The sequence below is a fragment of the Acinonyx jubatus genome, chromosome B1, assembly GCF_027475565.1.
Source record: "Acinonyx jubatus isolate Ajub_Pintada_27869175 chromosome B1, VMU_Ajub_asm_v1.0, whole genome shotgun sequence".
Classification (NCBI taxonomy): domain Eukaryota; kingdom Metazoa; phylum Chordata; class Mammalia; order Carnivora; family Felidae; genus Acinonyx; species Acinonyx jubatus.
Window position 1 is genome coordinate 20,159,907 of NC_069382.1, and position 19,773 is coordinate 20,179,679.

At 45.1% G+C, this 19,773-nt stretch overlaps 2 protein-coding genes across 10 annotated transcripts in view; one reads left to right on the plus strand and one right to left on the minus strand.

Moving 5' to 3' along the window:
• Positions 1–19,238, plus strand: part of MTUS1 (microtubule associated scaffold protein 1) — a 175,438-nt gene extending 156,200 nt beyond the window's left edge. For all 8 annotated transcript variants that reach the window (XM_053216337.1, XM_027077230.2, XM_053216338.1 and 5 more), the window contains 7 exons: positions 510–724; positions 1,533–1,638; positions 2,910–2,983; positions 3,129–3,224; positions 6,327–6,443; positions 10,759–10,856; positions 11,562–19,238. In XM_053216337.1, the coding sequence (XP_053072312.1) occupies positions 510–724; positions 1,533–1,638; positions 2,910–2,983; positions 3,129–3,224; positions 6,327–6,443; positions 10,759–10,856; positions 11,562–11,775 (920 nt within the window). In that variant the 3' untranslated portion in view covers positions 11,776–19,238. The remainder of the gene's footprint in view (positions 1–509; positions 725–1,532; positions 1,639–2,909; positions 2,984–3,128; positions 3,225–6,326; positions 6,444–10,758; positions 10,857–11,561) is intronic.
• PDGFRL (platelet derived growth factor receptor like) overlaps positions 14,532–19,773 on the minus strand; it is a 69,950-nt gene continuing 64,708 nt past the window's right edge. The window contains exons 4-6 of one of the 2 annotated variants that reach the window (XM_015086775.3): positions 18,942–19,235; positions 16,613–16,752; positions 14,532–14,984 (exon numbers count right to left, since the gene is read on the minus strand). In XM_015086775.3, the coding sequence (XP_014942261.2) occupies positions 14,796–14,984; positions 16,613–16,752; positions 18,942–19,235 (623 nt within the window). In that variant the 3' untranslated portion in view covers positions 14,532–14,795. Of the gene's footprint in view, positions 15,008–16,612; positions 16,753–18,941; positions 19,236–19,773 lie in introns of both variants that reach the window. The other variant, XM_053216344.1, reaches the window with a different exon arrangement.

Below are 19,773 nucleotides of genomic sequence, written 5' to 3' on the forward strand. Positions count from 1 at the left end.
CTTTGTTTTGATTACTGTACTTTTGAAATCAGCTCAAATTAAGTGGAAGATTAAAATCCGTTTATTTCTTCTCTCTGGTCTTCCCTGTTCCTCTGTGTCTTAGCGTCTCCCTACTGGCTGGCCAACCTTAGAGACGCCTCAGCCAGTCAGAGCCTCATCTCCTTATGGCCCCCGCACTGATTGGGCAACATACAAAAGGGTGATCCTCCCTTGGAAACCTGGTTCTCAAGTACTTCTGTTACTTCTTGCTAGATGATTGTGTGGGGTTTTTTTTGTTTGTTTTTGGTTTGGGTTGGTTTTGGGGGTGGGGGGTTGCCAGCGACCATTTGCTCTTGTTCTTATTTACTGTTCACTTCTATACTATTACCTTTGAAAGTCTGGTCAAGAGATAACTGAGTACTGTGAGTACTGTGTTAATGTTTCCAGAGTCCTCACACCTGTGCTTGAATGTTAGGATTTTAGGACATTTAGCAGTTTAAATATCTTTTCCCTTTTTCATCTCTTTTCAGTCACTGCTTCATCGACCTGTGAGAAATTAGAAAAAGCCAGAAATGAGTTGCAAATAGCTTATGAAGGATTTGTGCAGAAGCTGAACCAGCAGCACCAGACCGATCTAACAGAGCTAGAGAATCGGCTTAAAGAATTTTACACCGGGGAGTGTGAAAAGCTCCAGAACATTTACATTGAAGAAGCGGAGAAGTACAAAAACCAACTGCAAGAGCAGGTCTGTGCTTTTGGAGCCGGAGCGTGTTCTCCATCGTGGCTGTTTATTTGAATTCTGATTGTTGTTTGATGATGAATTTCCTTTGAACTTCCCTTTGTTTATTTAAATAAGTGAAAAGGGGTTTTTCAATTATTTTTTCCCTTATGATCAAAGCAATATTGGGTGAAAGAAAGGAAGACAAAAGAAAGAAAAGTAAAAACAAAAAACCAAAAAAGCCACCCTTTACCCTACTACCTGGAAGTAATCCCTTTGCATTCTGATGTTATACTGCAAAAAAATTATTGTGAATTTTTTATTTTTTAAAATGGCATTGAATAACCCATATTTTTCACATATCCTTGTATCATGAACTTGTCTTCAATTTCCTTGCTCCCCTTTAAAATCAGTTTTTCCTTTAGCAAATATTTACCGAATGCCTACGCCGGGCATGTGCTAGGGACTGAGGATACATAAAGGCTGATATGACAGGCGTGGATCTTATGTGGTCCTATCACTGTGAAATATATCCTCATTCCTTATGATGGACTTGGCCATTTCCATCCATGAACCCTGGAGAACTCTGTGTGCTTGGACTCCCCCCTGGGGCGGGGTTGGGGGGGGTGGGGGGTAAAAACAGAGTGGAGAATTGGGAGTGGCAGACCCAAGTCCCCAAGTCGGGTGGTTCTTTTCATGTGTTGGGCAGCCCTGTAACTTGAATGCAAGCTTATGAGTCAAATCTCCTAACGTTGCTGCATACTATTCAACTTAAGGCTTTTAACTTTACTGGTAAAGTATTGTTTGGGTTTGTTTGTTTTTTTTTTTCTTCTAGTTTGACAACTTAAATGCTGCCCATGAAACCTCGAAGCTGGAAATTGAAGCTAGCCACTCAGAGAAAATTGAATTGCTGAAGAAAGCCTATGAAACCTCCCTTTCAGGCAAGAATGCTTTAAAAAAAAAAAAATAGAATCAGGTCTAATGGAACAGGATGATATGTTTTAAAACGGAAATGATTCATAAACTTCCTTTCCAGAGAAGACCCTGTGGTATTCAGTGTGGAGTGTTGTTGCTTTCTTTTTGCATTGTTCATTGTTAGCAGATGCCCTTTTCCCCTTAATAATAGTTTGTCACAGATGCCAGCCTTTGAAGAAATAGGATGGATTTGAAAGAATGTAAAGGCCTTTTTGGTAGTAATTGTTCTTTACCAGTTGAGGTCCTGGGAAGTTAAAAGTGTTCGTTTACATCCTGGCCACAATAAAGGATCCATGCCGAGCACCCTCGCTCACCAACTCAAGTTGTACAAGGATGCTGGGAAATGCAGATGGCGCTTTTTGAATCAAGAAAGAATTTGTTTTACTTGTTTCATCATGAGCGGAAGGGTTGAAGTAGAAGGAGAAGAAGGAGCCATTGCTTCCCGAACACAGAGTACCGCAGAAGTTGTTGCACTTAGCTCCATGCTTCCCACAGAGAAGCATGTGGGCATGGGGTTAGAACTGGCTGGCTGACCTTTGGCAGAGGTTTTTCTTGTCAGAAAAATAGTTGTCGTGTGAAGTTAGAGAACATATAAAAGTGGTCCAGGGTAGACATTTAGTAAATGTTGTCGTTCTTCCTTCATGCTAGAAATGGTTTTAATTTTTTTTTTAATGTTTATTTTTGAGAGAGAGAGATACAGAGTGTGAGTAGGGGAGGGGCAGAGAGAGAAGGAGATGGAATCTGAAGCAGGCTCCAGGCTCTGAGTTGTCAGCACAGAGCCCGATGCGGGGCTTGAACTCAAGAACCGCGAGATCGTGATCTGAGCTGAAGTTGGACACTCAACCGACTGAGCCACCCAGGTGCCCCTGAAATGGGTTTAGTTTTAGACTTCTGTTTGGGTCATGAAGAGCAAATGGAAAAGTGCAGAGAAATTCCAGAGCAGGAGTGTGCAGGCCAGTGTTTGAGGCCCTCCCCTGAGAAGGATGCTCTGTGTTTCCTAAGGCCTCTGGGCTTCTGTGGGCCTCCATGCTCTCCGTCATAAAATGGAAATATATCTGCCCTGCTCCCTTCATAGGGCTAATCTGAGAACAGATGGTTTAATTTGTATAATAACATCTTATAAAGTAACATAGTCATACTGCTTCTTAATTAACTCTTACATCTACGTGCTTTAACAACTGTAGAATACAGTGATCTTATATGATGTCGTTGCCTCCAAAAAATTACTTCTTTCCAGAAATCAAGAAAAGCCATGAAATAGAAAAGAAATCCCTCGAGGATATGCTTTTTGAGAAGCAGGAATCATTAGAGGTGAGTAAATCTCACTTAGCCCCGCCCCCCAAAAGTGTCCTCATTCCTGAGGTTCCTGTGGTTTGGGTAATGTTTCTGTGTACATTTGCTGTGTTTCTGGTGTCTGCTTGTTAACTTGTGTTCCACATTTCATTGTTTGTTTTAGAAACAAATCAGTGATCTGAAGAGTGAAAATGATGCTTTAAATGAAAAGTTGAAATCAGAAGAACAAAAAAGAATATCAAGAGAGAAAGCAAACTTAGTAAGTTGTGTGTGCCTCTCCATCACTCCTGAGTTTCCTTCTGCTCAGCTGCCTTTTAGGGTCCAGTCAGTGTTCAGCAGCTAGAGAAATAATAGGGGTTTGGAATCCTTCTCCAAATTGCAGAGTGATTTTTAAACTGGCTTGTTTCTTGGTGTCCTTTTAGAAATTCTACGAACCACATACAGGTCAAGCCCAGTAGATTGCAAGCAGTCACTAATAACTTCAGGAAGACAGGACAACTGTCAGTGAGCGTCAGGGTTTCATGTGAGGACTACCCTTTGTTTGTTTGTTTTTAAACTAACTGGTAGCCTGAGATATAATCGACATACCACGACATTCACCCTTTTAATTTTTTTTTTATATTTTTGAGAGACAGAGTGGGGGAGGGGCAGAGAGAGAGACAGAGACAAGATCCGAAGCAGGCTCCAGGCTCTGAGCTGTCAACACAGAGCCTGATGCGGAGTTCAAACTCATGAACCGTGAGATCATGATGTGAGCCAGTCAGCGCTCAACCCACTGAGCCACCCAGGTGCCCCCTTTAAAAAAAAAAAAATTTAATACCCTTTTCAATGTACAGTTCAGTGATTTGCAAGTTGTGCATTGGTCACCATTATCTAATTACAGAACATTTTGTCTCCTCAAAAAGAAACCCTGTGCCCGTTCGCAGTCATTTCACCTTCCTCCCCCCACCCCCGAAACCCCCCAGCCCTAGGGAAACCCCAGACTTCTTTCTGTCTCCATGGAGTTTCCTACTCTGGAGGTTCATATAAATGGAATCGTGTGTGTGGCCTTTTGTGTCTGGCTTCTTTCGCTCAGCTTATGTTGTCAAGGTTGATGCATATTGTAATCATACAGGCATTTCATCCTTTGCCTTGTTATGTCTCAGCAGTGGGCCATAGGGGTAATCCTCCCTTTCGAAAAGTACAGATTTATCTTGTAAGCTCAGCTTTCTCTTGGAACTTGTATCCCTACTCCCCTGCCCCCATCCTACTTTTGAGAATTTAAAAAATGTTTCCTGTTTCTGTCTTCAGTGCCACCGTTTTCATTCCATACACGTGTGCACGGGGCTGCAGGAAAAGTTATTTCCCACTTAGAATCTGCCGGCTCAAGAAGCACACGTGTGTGGGTCTCTCAGTGAACTCTTTTGCTGATGTCTCTGGGTACCCTCTTAGACATTTGAATGCAATTAGATGAGGTCATATTCAATGCAACTTCAAAGCTATTTATTCTGGAAGATTCTTGGACAAAGCAATGATTTAAAACAAAACACAACAAAAAATCTAGACTTAAATGCAGGCTGTAAACCTTACACAGGGTTCCAGGAGCAGATTTTTAAAGAGCTTCCTGGAAGTGCAGCAGCTTTTGAAAACTAATGGAAGCAGATTGAGGAAAGCGGGGTTATCTCCTGCCTCCCTGCTGTTGTGGGAGAGCACATTTGAGAAAGGGACAGGCGGGCAGAGAAGTGGGAGCAGGGCTCTAGATGCTCTAATTTTTAAAAATCGACAAAGTAGGGACACCTGGGTGGCTCACCAAGCTTTTGACTCTTGATTTCAGCTCAGGTCATGATCTCCTGGTTGGTGAGTTCAAGCCCCACATCAGGCTCTGCACTGACAGCACAGAACCTGCTTGGGATACTCTCTGTGTCTCTCTCTCTCTCTGCCTCTTCCCCGATCATGCTCTTTTTTTCTTTTTCAAAATAAAGAAACATAAAAAAATAAATTAAAAAATGACAGAGTAAATTACACTGTTTCCTTTTAACAAAAGATAGGATTTTCTATCTTCAGGGCAAAAAAAAAAAAAAAAAAAAAAAAAAAACCAAAACCAAAAAAACAAAAACAAAAACAAAAAAAAAACCTCATATGTAAAAGGATGACAGTGTATGAGACTTAGGAAATTTTGGAAAGAGCTCTAGTGATACAGACCTGGGTGTGATCCCCGCCCCGGGAACTTTTTGGCTCTGGCACATTCCCAGAACGGGTTGCCTGGGTTGTGGAACTCACAGTCTCCTGTGTGGTGAAGTGTTTGAATAGGTAATCCCTGAAGATTCATTACCTGGTCTTCCCTAAGGATTGGTCCAGAGCATTAACCACTGCCCAGAAGGATAGTTTGGATGATCGACACCACTGATGCTTGTCTAAGAAAGCCCCTCATTCAACATGTGATCAGTAGATCTTGCATTGTTTGTTCGTATCAGACATTTTGGATGGTTCACTTGGATGTCCAGAAATAAAGCAAGGAGCCAGGATTCCACCTTAGTGGTGTGGTCTAAGAGAACATCTCCCCTTTTTTACCTCGGACAGCATTTTATTTTATTTTTTAAAGTTTATTTATTTATTTTGAGAGAGAGAGAGAGAGAGAAGGAGGGAGAGAGAGAAAGCGGGGGGGGGGGGGGCGGAGAGAGGGGGAGAGAGGGAGAATTCCAAGCAGGCTCCACACGGTCAGCGACAAGCCCAATTCAGGACTCGAACTCATGAACTGAGCCAAAGTCAGACACTCAATCAACTGAGCCACCCATCTTGGACAGCATTTTAATGGTGCATATTAAAATAGACAAAAAGTGTAAAAGAGAAGTATGGCCAGGCGGGTATAATCCCATCATAATAAAAATCCAAAAGACTCAGAACATTATGGTTATTTTGTCGTTTTCCAGAGAGCACTATAAATATACTGCCTTTTTATTCCTGATCAGTTGACTAACTTTGTTGAGAGAACAGCTGTTGCCTTTTTTCCCTCCAAACACCAGGAAAGGGCTTGTAATGGCCTCATCCCTATTGACAGTCGTTTTGTATTATAAGCAATGTTTTTTTTTTTCCTCTTCCAGTAAAATATTTTTCGATCTTAAGTTCCTGATAAGTGAATTCTTGATAAATGAGTGAGATTTTCAAAGGTGAAACGTTTTCTTATGTTCTTAGAACCGAAGACTTTGGGCTTGTAGTTCTCTTAACTTTTCTTTTTACCTTTCTGTGAAGCAGCTGTAAGAAGGTAGAAATCTCTTGCTGCCTGTTTGCTCAGGTTCTAAATCTCATCAAAGACTGGGTTAAGAATTTGAACACCTTGTGTTATGTGATGAGTCAAAGCTGTGCTCTGCTGTGTCTATTCCAGAAGAACCCTCAGATCATGTACCTGGAGCAAGAGTTAGAAAGCCTGAAAGCCGTGCTGGAGATCAAGAATGAAAAACTGCATCAGCAGGACGTCAAGTTAATGAAAATGGAGAAACTGGTATGTTTCTTTCAGAGTTTGACCCAATAGAACAATGTCTGTGGAATAGGAACTGGGCTCTGAACTACAACTGTGGAGTGGTTTTAACTGCTACTTACAGATACTTGGAAATGTGCACAAGGTACAAGAAGGTACATTTCCTTCTGTGTGTTTGCTCCAGGCTTATGTATTGCTTCCTTTTGGAACTTTTTTTTGCAAGGAACATGTAAAACAGAATTTGGGTCCTTGGAAAAAGCACAACAAACAAATTAGGCTTCCATTTCAAGTGGTCTGTGAATCTTAACCCACCTAAGAAGAATTTTAAAATATCGTAAAATCAGTACTTTAATAATCACCAACTCTGAGCTGGTGTCCTATGCCCGAAACAGATGACTATGTAAGTTAATCACATTAGGGCAATTCAGTTTGCTGTCTCGATTCTTCATCTTTGTCGTGAATTAGAATGTGATAAAAGAGCTGTACTCTAATGACATTAACTCGGTTGGACAAATGCAAGCATTATGAAAAATATGAATGAAGCTTAGCTTGTGGCCTCTAGGACAGAGCCCTTATGTTAGCCAGTGACGAGTCCACAGCCACGAGGCCGTGTGTGAGCGGTGTGCCCAGCCCTGGAGCTCAGTGGCTGGTGGCCAGGAGTCTCACCAAGGGGGCAGGGTTTGGCAAGGCAGCTTACGTGGTCCCAGCCGTTGTGTACTTTGCTCTTGACTATCCCAGCTGCCTCACTGTGCTTGTCCCTTGTCCCCTAGTTATAAGTGACTCATTGTTGAGTGAGTGAGTGCCCAAACCAGCTCTGGACAGTAGGGAGCCTGGAGGTCACTCTTTGTTTGTTTTTTTGTTCATTTGGGTTTTGGTGTTTGGTTCAGTTTTCTTATAGAGACATCATTACATCTCTATTGAGGGAGTTGAGGGCGGAGCCCCCGTCTGGATCTACGGGCATTTTGAATTGCTAGGCAGTTTTATGTTTTTTTAATTTTTCTTTCTTTTTTCCCTTCCCTTCTTCCCTTCCCTTCCCTTCCCTTCCTTCCCTTCCCTTCCCTTCCTTCCCTTCCCTTCCCTTCCCTTCCCTTCCCTTCCCTTTCCCTTTCCTTCCCTTCCCTTCCCTTCCCTTCCCTTCCCTTCCCTTCCCTTCCCTTCCCTTCCCTTCCTTCCCTTCCCTTCCCTTCCCTTCCTTCCCTTCCCTTCCCTTCCCTTCCCTTCCTTTCCCTTCCCTTCCCTTCCCTTCCCTTCCTTCCCTTCCCTTCCCTTCCCTTCCCTTCCTTCCCTTTCCTTCCCTTCCCTTCCTTCCCTTCCCTTTCCTTCCCTTCCCTTCCCTTCCCTTCCCTTTCCTTCCCTTCCCTTCCCTTCCTTCCCTTCCCTTCCCTTCCCTTCCCTTCCCTTTCCCTTCCTTTCCCTTCCCTTCCCTTTTATGGATTTTAAAAAATTTTAATGTTTAGTTCTGAGAGAGACAGAGTGTGAGCAGGGGAAGGGCAGAGAGAGAGGGAGACAGAATCCAAAGCAGACTCCAGGCTCTGAGCTGTCAGCACAGAGCCCGATGTGGGGCTCGAACTTACTGACCGGGAGATCATGACCTGAGCTGAAGTCAGACGCTTAATCGACTGAGCCACCCAGGTGTCTCAAGGTTGCTTTTTTGTTTTTTTGTTTTTGTTTTTTTTTAAAGGAAGGAAAAAAGATCTCTTAGGGATTATTAACAGGGCTAACCTAGTATTTATACCAGTTCCTGCCAAAGGTCACCCTGTTGTGTCAAGCCTGATAACTCAGCTAATCTGGCAGTCATCGATGGTGCAGATAACCCTGTTAATAATTTGTTGCCCCATATGCTACCATGCATCAGAACTTGTCAAAATACCATATACATGAAAAACAGCCTCTACTGTAAAATTACCAGCACATTTTAATTTTTGTTGAGCTGTAAATATTTTTGTTTCTTGCCATGCACAAGAGGGATCATGGTATTAGTTAGCATTGCCTACACATATGCAGAAGAATGAGTTAATAGAACAAGTAAACCCAGGGTTACTTTATTTACAGGCATACCTCAAAGATAGCATGGGTTCAGTTTCAGACCACCACAATGCCAATATTGCAATAAAGTGACTCAATTCAACTTTTTGGTTTCCCGGTGCATAGAAAAGTCTATTCATGTGCAATAGTGTTGTATCTTAAAAAAAAGAAAAAAAAAGTGCACAGACCTTAATTAAAAACATGCTAACCATTTAAGCTTCCAGTGAGTTGTAATCACAGGTCACCATAGCAAATGTGATAATATTGAAAAAGTTAGAAATATTCCCAGAATTACCAAAATATGACACAGAGACATTAAAATGAGTAAACGCTGTTGGACAAATGGCACCAATAGACTTGCTCGACACGGGTCGCCACACACCTTCAATTTGTATTAAAAAAAAAAAAAACACAGTTTCTGCAAAGCACAAAGAAGTGAAATACAATAAAATGAGGTATGTTTGTAAGCTCCAAACCTCTGTAGAAAATAAGACTCTCAGAAAACAAGGAGGCTTTGTCAATAGGAAAGCTTCATTATGAGAACGAATTCTGCCGGTGGTTAGCTGTGTGACGCCCCCATGGCTAGTTTCCTCTCCTTCCTTCCTTCCTTCCTTCCTTCCTTCCTTCCTTCCTTCCTTCCTTCCTTCCTTTATTTATTTAAACATGAAATTTGTCAAATTGGTTTCCACACAACACCCAATGTTCATCCCAACATGTGCCCTCCTCAATACCCATCACCCACCCTCCCCTCCCTCCCACCCCCTCATCAACCCTCAGTTTGTTCTCAGTTTTTGAGAGTCTCTTATGTTTTGGCTCCCTCCCTCTCTAACCTCTTTTTTGTCCCCCCCACCCCTCCCGCATGGTCTTCTGTTAAGCTTCTCAGGATCCACATAAGAGTGAAAACATATGGTATCTGTCTTTCTCTGTATGACTTATTTCACTTAGCATCACACTCTCCAAACCCTCTCCTTTAAAATGAGGGAATTGGGGTGCCTGAATGGCTCAGATGGTTAAGTATCCAACTTCGGCTCAGGTCATGATCTCATGGTTCATGAGTTGGAGACCTGCGTCAGGCTCTATGCTGACAGCTCAGAGCCTGAAGCCTGCTTCCCATTCTGTGTCTCCCTCTCTCTCAGCCCCTCTCCTGCTTGTGCTCTGACTCTCACTAAAAAATAAACACTAAAAACAAATTTTAAAATAAATAAAATGAGGAATTGGATGCGATCATCTCATCAGGCCAGTCATGGCCCAGTCTCTAATTCGAGATTTTCCCACCTCATGTTTTATCTTGAAATCCTTTATAATTACTGGAAATTCCAAGGTTCTCTTTTTCTTAAAAGAATCTAGTCTCATTTTTTTTTTTTTTTTTTTTGAAATTCCACCTGACTGGCTTGTCCTCGCTGTTGATCTGGGTAATAGGAAACGTTAAGGACAATAGGATTCCCAACCAAGAAGTCATAATCAGAGTAGATTAGTCATGCACTACAAAGACAGGGATTAGAATTAATTCTGACAGAGCTGTGATCTCACCTCCTAAGCAAGTAATCAAATCTTACCTTTCGAAAGTAAATGGGATGTGATCAGCTCATCATCACGTTAAGTGATTAAATGGCTTCTGGGATTTTATGCTTTAATATCTTCACTGATCAATTCCTTTTCCTTGCAAGTTTAGCCCAGGCCAGGCCAGCAGGAGAACAAAATATCTCCAACTGAACTGAGGAGGGAGGCTTTCTCTAGTGTCCCTTCTCTCAACTGATGCTCTACAGAGCCTTGTGACTTACAGAGGTAAATGCCAGAGAGAGATTGGAAACCACATTTAAGGCCATAGAAAACACTGCCAAGAATTGTGAACTGTAGGCTTACTAGGAGTTTTCATCGAACATGGGGATTTTTTGTCTTCTCCTAAATTGGCTGTAGGAAACTGTAGTGCCCTTGATAGACCCAGGCAGGCTGGCTGCTGTTTTCATTTCACCACCTGGAAACTTATGAAAGAGGCACAACCCCCAGTGTTGCCCAGGGCAGGGCACCAATTCTCTGGGGGGCAATTCTAAAAACAGTATGACCTAGGACAAACCAGTTACCCATGGGTCTGTCAGTTTTCACGCGGCCTAGCTTACAATTTTTAAAAATACATATCCAGGTGCTTTGTGTTGGCTGCCTTAGAATCTTTTCACAGCATGTCAGTGTACAGATATGTTAGTAGATCTTCAAACTTACCTTAATGAAATCTCTGTGCTGGTGTCTGGAACGTGCCTCAGGGAGTGAGGGGCTTTATTTTTAATGTAAAAATGTTGGCATTCTCGTTTACACCAAGGTGGACAACAACACAGCATTGGTTGACAAACTGAAGCGATTCCAGCAGGAGAATGAGGAATTGAAAGCTCGGATGGACAAGCACATGGCAATTTCAAGGTAAAAATGGCCCTACTGTTCCCTACTGTTCCTGAGCTCCCACGTCCAGTGTTACGTTGTTACCGCACTCCACCCATGTACCTCTGGAAATGGGGTTGAAGTGTGTGGCTAAACAGGTACTGATTTCCATGTGGAAAATAGGATTGGAGCCATGCATGCTTTTACCACAGTGGTGTTGACTGAATGGCTTGTCCCCTAAATAGGCAAGCCGTCCCCGAGACCCTTGGGGGACCCTTCTGTCTTAGGACAGAAGACAGTCCTAAGACATGGAGACTATCCTAGCCGACTATCAACTCGCCCCCAAACGTGCTCTTCCTTTGGCTCACGTGCCCAGCGTTTCTCCACCAGCCAAAGCCCCCACACCTTGCAGCTCTGTGCAGGATTCCCTTTTGTTTCAAAGGGATTGTTTGGGGGGCTCAAATGGTAAGAATTTTTTCAGGGCACCTGGGTGGCTCAGTCGGTTGAGTGTCTGACTTCGGCTCAGGCCACGCTCTCATGGTTTGTGAGTTCAAGCCCCACATCAGGCTCTGCACTGACAGCATGGAGCCTGCTTGGGATTCTCTCTCTCCCTCTCTTTCTGCCCCTCCCCCACTTGCATTCTCTCTCTCTCAAAAGTAAACGTTTTTTTTTAAATAGTAAGAATTTTTTCAAGTTACTTTTAACTTAGATTCACATGGTTTGTGGCTCTTTTTTTTTGTCTTCAAGGCAACTTTCCACTGAGCAGGCAGTTCTGCAGGAGTCCCTGGAGAAGGAGTCCAAAGTCAACAAGAGACTGTCCATGGAGAACGAGGAGCTGCTGTGGAAGCTGCACAACGGGGACCTGTGCAGCCCTAAGAGGTCCCCCACGTCCGCCGCCATCCCCTTCCAGCCACCGAGGAACTCCGGCTCCTGCCCCAGCCCCAGCATCTCACCCAGATGACGCCTTCTGGAAGCTGGGAGACTGTCGGAAAGCATCTGTAACAGGTGTGCGGGACTGACCCTAACCACGCTCGACGGAGTGAGAGCTACAGTAGCGGACGTGTAGTAACCACGCTGGAACTGGAGAGTCGCCGCCCCCGAGGCTCCTTCTGAGACTGGAACACTCTGGAGGAAGACTTGGACCCCGTCCAAGAGCCCCCTCGCCAAAGACCTCAGAACGGATCCGCATGGACGGACGCTGTTGCACAAAGCACTTAAAGAACAAGAGGGTCTTGTTTGTTGCCTTTTTCACCTAAGCATAAGGCGGAAAGAAAACTCTCAGGGGCCTGTTAAGATAAAGATGTATAACCTTTATAATGTTCTTCACCGCGGACACCTTCTTGGGATTTGTGTTTTGGTCTGACTGGGGATGTGTGAGTGGAATGGATGCGGCAGACTGTCCCGTGTCTGATGCCGCCTCCTTTGCTGTGTCCTGGAAGGCAGGTGCCCCACACAGCTGGGTATGTACTAACCGAATGCTAGTCCATGTATGCACTTCCGCAAAAGCCATAGAGGGAGGAGCAGTAGTTGCTTGAATTAAGACTCTCTACCACCAACTTGGCTCAGCCCTTGACAGTGGGGAGCGGTAATGACACGACGAGCTGGGACTCGTCCATGTCCGTACAGCTCTGTCCTTCTGCGATAACTTGCTGGCAGTCTCTCAGTGTTCAGCCACGTCAGTTCAAACTAGCTAGATTTTTTTCTGTAGGTTTTTAACTTCCCTCTGTAAACCTAACATTATACTACAATCTATTTTCTCAGGCTATGAGCAAATATAAGACCCTAATTTTTCTAAAAATCTGTATAAAGAAAAGGGGCAGGACCAGTGGGTTTGCTTCTGCCTTATTTTTACCTTGACCTGAGCTATCCCCACAGATTGTTGGCTCTCCCGTTGTCTTCATTTCTGCCCTCTGCCTCTTCTCCACACACACCCTTCCCCCCCCCCCAACTCCCCACCCCTCACCAGAGCCACAAAAGCAAACCTTCTACCTCCTACCTACTCTTCTCTGGGACAAGGAATAGGTTTCCCAGAGCCAGCTCATCATCAAGGTGCCAAAACCACTTTCCAAACAAACCAAGGCCTGGATGTGACAGTAAAAATGTTGGGAAACCCTAAAGAGAATGAAGAATAAGGCATTAGCTAGTAGAACGGAGTAAGGTAGGATTCAGTGCTTATGGCTAAGTAGGAGCAGCTGGTGTAGGGCAATGATGCACTTAATGCATTCTGGAAAGATAGTGCTAAGCTTCTGTGTCCTCTTGGAGGAATCCTTCTCTGTCCTTGAGGTAGCAGAATGGTCAGTCAGTGGGTGGAAGATGTGATGTGTACAACGCCCTCCAAGCTGCAATTCAATTTCTCTTCAAAGCTTATTACCTCCCCCAATTCTGATACTTTGGGGGGAAGTAGAAGGAAGAACTGTGGCTTTATCTCCCTGTCCCTGCATGTCAGTATTTACTAACCCGCGTTGCTGACGTCCAGTGGCTGTACAAGTAACTCCTGTAGTGTAAGAACAGATTCAGGATACTAGAGGTGGATATTTGAGTCGTCATCTACATGGACGCTGCATAGCAAGCTGATATTCACGATGCATGCTTGTTTTTATTAGTGATTGTGTCTGAAGCCCTTAACCTCCAGCAGTGTATTATGTATGTTACCTTCCGTGTTTGCCTCTGATAAATGGGAATTTAGGCTCACTGCCACCTCCAGGAATAGCTCTCTGCTTGCCCTTCTGCGTTGTTTTCAATGCCATTAGCCAAAGTTGGGTTTGCCATCCATCTCCTAGGCATGGTAACTCTTGTGCTGTTCCCTGCTATCCTCCATACCATTTAGGTGTCTGGGGAAATCAATCTTACACAATTAATACAAAATGTCTTCAGAGAATGGGAGACAATAGGAGAGAAGATAGGAAACAAAACAGAACTTTAAGATTTTTTTTTTCTCAAACCAAATGTTTCTCACGTAGGACGGAAAACGTTGGCACGTCATAAAAATAAGGATGTGTAAACCGTAGTTGTGCTCAGTTTGTAGCGATGGAAAGTGTATTTTACTTTGATCAAATAAATAATGCTGGAATATTCAACATAAGGATTGCGACGTCTGACCTACTCCACCCTCCGAAGCGTCACCCAGTTTTCAGCCCTTCTCAAGGTACCGGTGACCGTTCGTCTCCTCTTCAGCTGTGTCCCCAGGGGTTTCCAGTGCAACCACCCAGTTGGTCATGGGCTGAAATCTGGCTCACAGAGCTAGACTCACAGGTAAGCTTCTCTGAATTCCCAGCTATGGGTACTGGAGAAACCGCAACTGACTTAAACAATTTCTGCTGTATCAGGTAAGAAAATGAGAACAGCCACAGTGCAAATATTTTTGGAGGTAGTAAAAAAGCCTAAATGAAGCTGAATCTTCCTTGAATCAGAAATCTATATGGAAAGTTAAAGTTCTAAAAACACATGTTTGGTTCTTAATGACTCATCGAGAGCTAGTACTTTGGAGTGCAGCAGCCTAAAAAAGGGCACGTTTGCCTCAGTTTTTGATACCTTCACATCATTTTGAATATATAGTTGAACCACATATCACTTAATTTTTAGATCTCCTGTATTATGGAATAGAATCTTTGGTATTGACCCAAGCAGTGCCCCCAACAAATCCTTCAACCAAAAAACCGAACACTTAGCCCATTTTGTACCAAAACCTGCCCATTGAATAGAAATGAGTATACAAAGTTAACATCTATGCTTTTTTATTATAAAAAGTAGAAATGCAGATACATAGGTAAGCAATCAAAATACATGCTTTCTGTCAGGAGTTAACACTATTAGGCCGAATGACTTCCTTTGAGTTTGGACTTCTGGGTCTGACTCACGGGGCAGGGGGCGGGGTTTGGCACCGAACGGCAGCCTCCGGCAAAGCAGGAGTCACCAGAACCCCAAAGCCGGCCATGTGCACAAATGAACTTGCCCTCAATTCATTATACCTCATTTTCCAAGTCAGGAAAACTCAACAGTGGTCGCTACTGTAGTCTCCCCTTGGAGATTCCGAGCAGTGCAAATGTAATACCCTACATCAGTGGTTGCAACGTCTTCAATTGTCAGGATGCTCTGGGAGATTCTTGTGGTGTGCCCCAGTCCTCTGTGGATCAGCCGCCAAGTGTCTTGAATCGTCACAGGCCTTTCATCCTGTTGAACAACACCCCCAAGCGCTGCAGCACAAGCAATAGGCTGCTGTAAACAGGTCCCATTCACCCCACACCACTGGGTGGGGGGGGGGGGGAGGTTCTTGCCCAAACACCTAAAAGACTATTCGGTACATACAGCACAGGGGAGCTTTTACAGTATATGCAAACACTACACTGTTTGGAATGCTCATTTTGCTCCTAAGTTTCCACTTAAATTCTTTTGGAACCCCAAGAACATAGAACTGGTACTAGGCAAGAAACATGGATAAAAATTTCTGCTGCTCCCCCCTTCACATTGCCCACTCAATAGTTCTGGGACTATAGAATTTAAAGCCAGATGGGGCACCTGGGTGGCTCAGTCGGTTAAGCGTCCAACTTCAGCTCAGGTCATGATCTCACAGTCTGTGAGTTCGAGCCCCACATCGGGCTCTGTGCTGACGGCTCAGAGCCTGGAGCCTGCTTCGGATGCTGTGTCTCCCTCTCTCTCTGCCCCTCCCCCACTCATGCTCGGTCTCTCTCTGTCTCAAAAATGAACAAAAATGTTAAAAAAAAATTTTTTAATAAAAATTAAAAAAAAAATTTAAAGCCAGAAAAGCCTGACGCACTCACTGTGTAAGTAAATGAGAGCTCCCCATTGTTCAGATTTGGTGAAGGGAGAAGTAGAAACAGCCAGGCCAAAGGACTCCAGTGGGAGCAAAGTTGTACCAAGAATGGATGCCATGATGCCCTGGATGATCTAACTCCCTATTTCTAGAAAGTGAGATGGTCACTTTGGAGAAGCTGCACCCAACTATGGTGAGCCGAATGTTGTGTGTTTTGGATTTGCTGAACAGGATTGTAATATCACCAGTATTAATAAATACACTTTCTGCTCATTAAAAAACAAAAACAAAAACACACTTCCATTGAAAATCATAGATATCTTCAAAGTGTGACCACACTTTTTAAAAACAAGTACCTACTACCAGGAAAATATTTTTTCTCCAGGGAGACTTATTTTCCACCAATCACAGCCCCTGAGCCAGAAGTGTATTGGCTACTGAGTATGTCTTAGGAGGCCAAATCTTCTCTGGCAATGAAGGAATTATTCCATGTTGGTAGCAAAGCTGTTTATTTTAGCAAGCAAAACGGGCACGGAGGCTAAATGTGCGGGTGTTGCTCTTATGGAAAGTCTATTTTAAAATTATCTCTGGCCTCACGGCACCTTTTTGCCAGGGCCTAGGTTTATATGCCCACTTGGTGGATGTGCTCACCACGGGGCATAGCTCGTATAGGGAGCACACTCTGAGGGAGACGAGTTGGCCTCCAATTGACCCAGAAATGGGGGTGGAGAAAGAGGGAGCCCCTCCTTTCTCTTTCAGGCTCTGTCCCTGCTTAAGGGTTATGAAGAAAAATAACATATAAAGAAGGTACACTGAACTGCCTAATGGAACCCACTTTTTTTTCCTGTCCTTTAAAATAGCCACTTGTAAATATTACTGGAATAGCTTAGAAAACAAGTAAAACCTGGCCCCTGATACAGTTTCACACACTGCTCACACTCGTTAAGTTATGATCTCTTCACCTGGGGGTGGGTTGGAGGACAAAACTAAATTTACTGAGCTGGCTGAGAAGGGGCACAGCCCTTACCTTCTGTCCTGGATAGATCCACCTGAATTCCACCTCGACATCAGGTTCCCCCAGGACGGTACAGAGGACGCTGATGTCATCCCCACTCCTCACTTTGTTTGAGGATGCCAAGATGGTTGTTGACGGAGGGCCTCTGGGAACTGGAAGGAAACAGGAGACAGAGCAAGTGAGACAGAATCCACGGGTATGATGTTGAAGACAAACCTCGAGGCATATTCTGTTCTTGGAACTGAGCTGTAACATGTCTGCCTTCCTTCCAGCTTCCCAGCCGGCTTCAGGCCTAGACTATCCCATCACTTCTGGTTTCCGGTGAAGCCTCCTCTCCACACTGGCAGTCCAGAATGGGGTGCTCATCCAGAACCCACAGGCCCAGCCATTACATTTATGTTAAAGGAGGCGGCTAAAAGTTGTGGGAATAAGAAGGGGAATAAAAAAGTTGAGGGAGAAGAAGGTGCTTGGGGACAGAGTGAGCAGAACATAGAGAAGGCTGGCGGGAAGGAGGGCAGCTGAAGGAGTGAAAAGGACCAGACAGGTGTGTGGCTGTTCATCCTCAGAAGGAAACGGAGCAAGTCTGAATCTAACGAAAAAGGATGTTTGGAGGAAAGGTACAACTACTGCCATCTGCTTGCTTTACTTGACAGCATTTTAGAAACACTGGGGTCAGTTCACTTAAATAATTTTGATGGCGGCCTTGAGCAAGCCCATGGGCTACGAGCAGGGGCTACAGCAGCGAACAGCACAGACATGGTCTCTGAGCCCTTGGGGACCTCTCTTCATGGTCTGAAGGAGGCAGACACTAAACAGTTGGATAGTTAATGTTCAACTTGGGTTGTACTATGAAGAAGACCAGCATGTTCTGCAAGTTCAGAGTAGCCTGAAAAGCAAGAATGGCTTCCTTGAGGGAACAATGTTTGAACTAAAACCTGAAGGGTGAGCTTGCCAGGCATGGAGGGAGAAGCAGGAAGTCACCGGGGGAATCACTGTGTGAGCTTCGGCTGTGAGGTAGACCAAGGCCAGGCAGGCTGTGGAGCAGGGCAGAGGGCCGAGGGCACCTCAGCCCACATGGAAGATTCTGACTAGAGTTCTAAGAAAAGTGGGAACCCAGGGGTACCTGGGTGGCTCACTCAGTTAAGCGTCCGACTTCGGCTCAGGTCATGACCTCACGGTTCGTGAGTTCGAGCCCAGCGTCAGGTTCTGTGCTGACAGCTCAGAGCCTGCTTCGGGATTCTATGTCTCCCTCTCTCTCTCTGCCCCTCTGCCCCTCCTCTGCTTGTACTCTGTTTCTCTGTCTCAAAAATAAACATTAAAATGATCAGGTTAAAAACAGTTCAATGTTTAGTGGAGAGATTTGAGCATACTCCAATCCCTTCAAGAAGTGGGGAGTTAGGCCAATCGGAAGAGACTGAATTTACACATCCATGGGATTTTCCAGGAGCCCTCGGCATGGAGAAAGGATACAAGTATGTGCTCTAGGGAGGTATTTCCCTGGACAGTGGGAGGACAACAGGCGGGCAAAGAGTTGAGGGCACAGGCAGAGAGCCTAGCCATGTCGAGTCCTGGACCCCAAGCAGGGTGGGTGGGGAGGGCGGGAGAGCAGAGGGGAATGCAGGGGTGGGCGGCAAAGATGAGGACACACACACAGGAGTCAATGAACACTGAGCAACAATCTGGGCAGGGATGAGGTCATTCATCAAGTTGGTGTCTGACTCAGTGAGTGATTCTCAAGTCGGAGCAGGTGTAGCTGTGGGCAGGCTGACGGTGCGGCTGAGGGAGGGAGGGGTGCCTGAGGTGGAGGGTCGAGGCAGTCAGTGAACTAGGTGGAGGCGCTCCAAGTGGATGTCGACGTCACCCAGTGACAAGGAGGACAATGAGCAAATGAGGGGAATGAATGGAAGGGAGAAGAAAAAGCTGGTGGAGCCACGAGACTCAGAGGAGCAGAGGTTCCTAACAGCAAACGAGAGAACGAGGGTGAGGAAGGGGGAACAGACACAAGAAGAGCTTGACCTTGAGCTGGCGAGGGATGGCGCCCTTAGGAAGCCACAGATCTGGGTCCCAACAAAGAGGATGCTCTCATCGCAGAAGACGTTCTCAGAGGCTGGAAGAACGGGAGAATTGCTGGTACATCACACAGACGTCGTTCTAGAGCGAGCAATGGGTGAAGGGAGTCAAGGGGTGTTAGCTCAGGGTCACAGGCAGTTGTAGAAACGGCAGTGCGGTAGAGGAGCCTTTAAAAACAGCATTCTGTGCCTCCTGATTTCCATCCATAGTTTGGAAGAGCAGTGCCTGAGACGGGCCAGCTGGAAGAGACTGAAGTCTAGGGCAGGCTTACCTTCCACATACAGTAGTTGGTACTTGACTGAGATCTGAGACTTGCCCCCAGCCTCCGCCTTGCAGTAGACCACCCCCTGGTGGTCGGAATGAGGTTGCAGATACACAAAGCCCCTCTTCGTGTCGTAAACAATGTCTGTCCCATTGGCTGGGATTTCCTTGGCAGGGAACTCCCTGTGGAGGGTGACTCTGGCCGAGGGGACAGTCACTCGACAAGGAACCACAGCCTGCCTGTCCGGGTTCAGGTAGACAACATCGAAGTAACTGGGAGAAGGTACAAAGAGTTCTCCTTTCTCTGCGAAGGGAAAGACAGAGGTTTGTTTTTTCTGGAGAAACAAGGTAAGAGTGCTTGAAGAATGTTTACATTCTACGGGCACAGAGAGGGGACTGACAGTATACTCAGATACTGAGTCTTTACGCATAGAGAAAGCTACTCTTCAATGCTTTTCCTTTCTTGTAAAAAAAGATTTTACTTCCCATCTCCTTAAAGGCAACAAAAAGGTATTAGTTGAAGCCCAAATCAGGCCCATGAATTACCCCAATAAGGAAGCAGGGAAGGAGACAGGTTTCCTTAGGTTAAGAGCAGTTTTAAAACCTGAGAGCAGGGGCACCTGAGTGGCTCAGTCAGCTGAGCCTCCGACTTCGGCTCAGGTCGGCGATCGCACGGTTCCTGAGTTCAAGCCCTGCGGCAGCACCATCGGGGCTCAGTGCTTGCAGCACGGACCCTGCTTTGGATCCTCCGTCCCCCTCCCTCTGCCCCTCCCTGGCTTGCCCTCTCAAAAACAAATCAACATTTTTAAAAAAAACAAAACCTTGTGAACAATTTGCTGTGT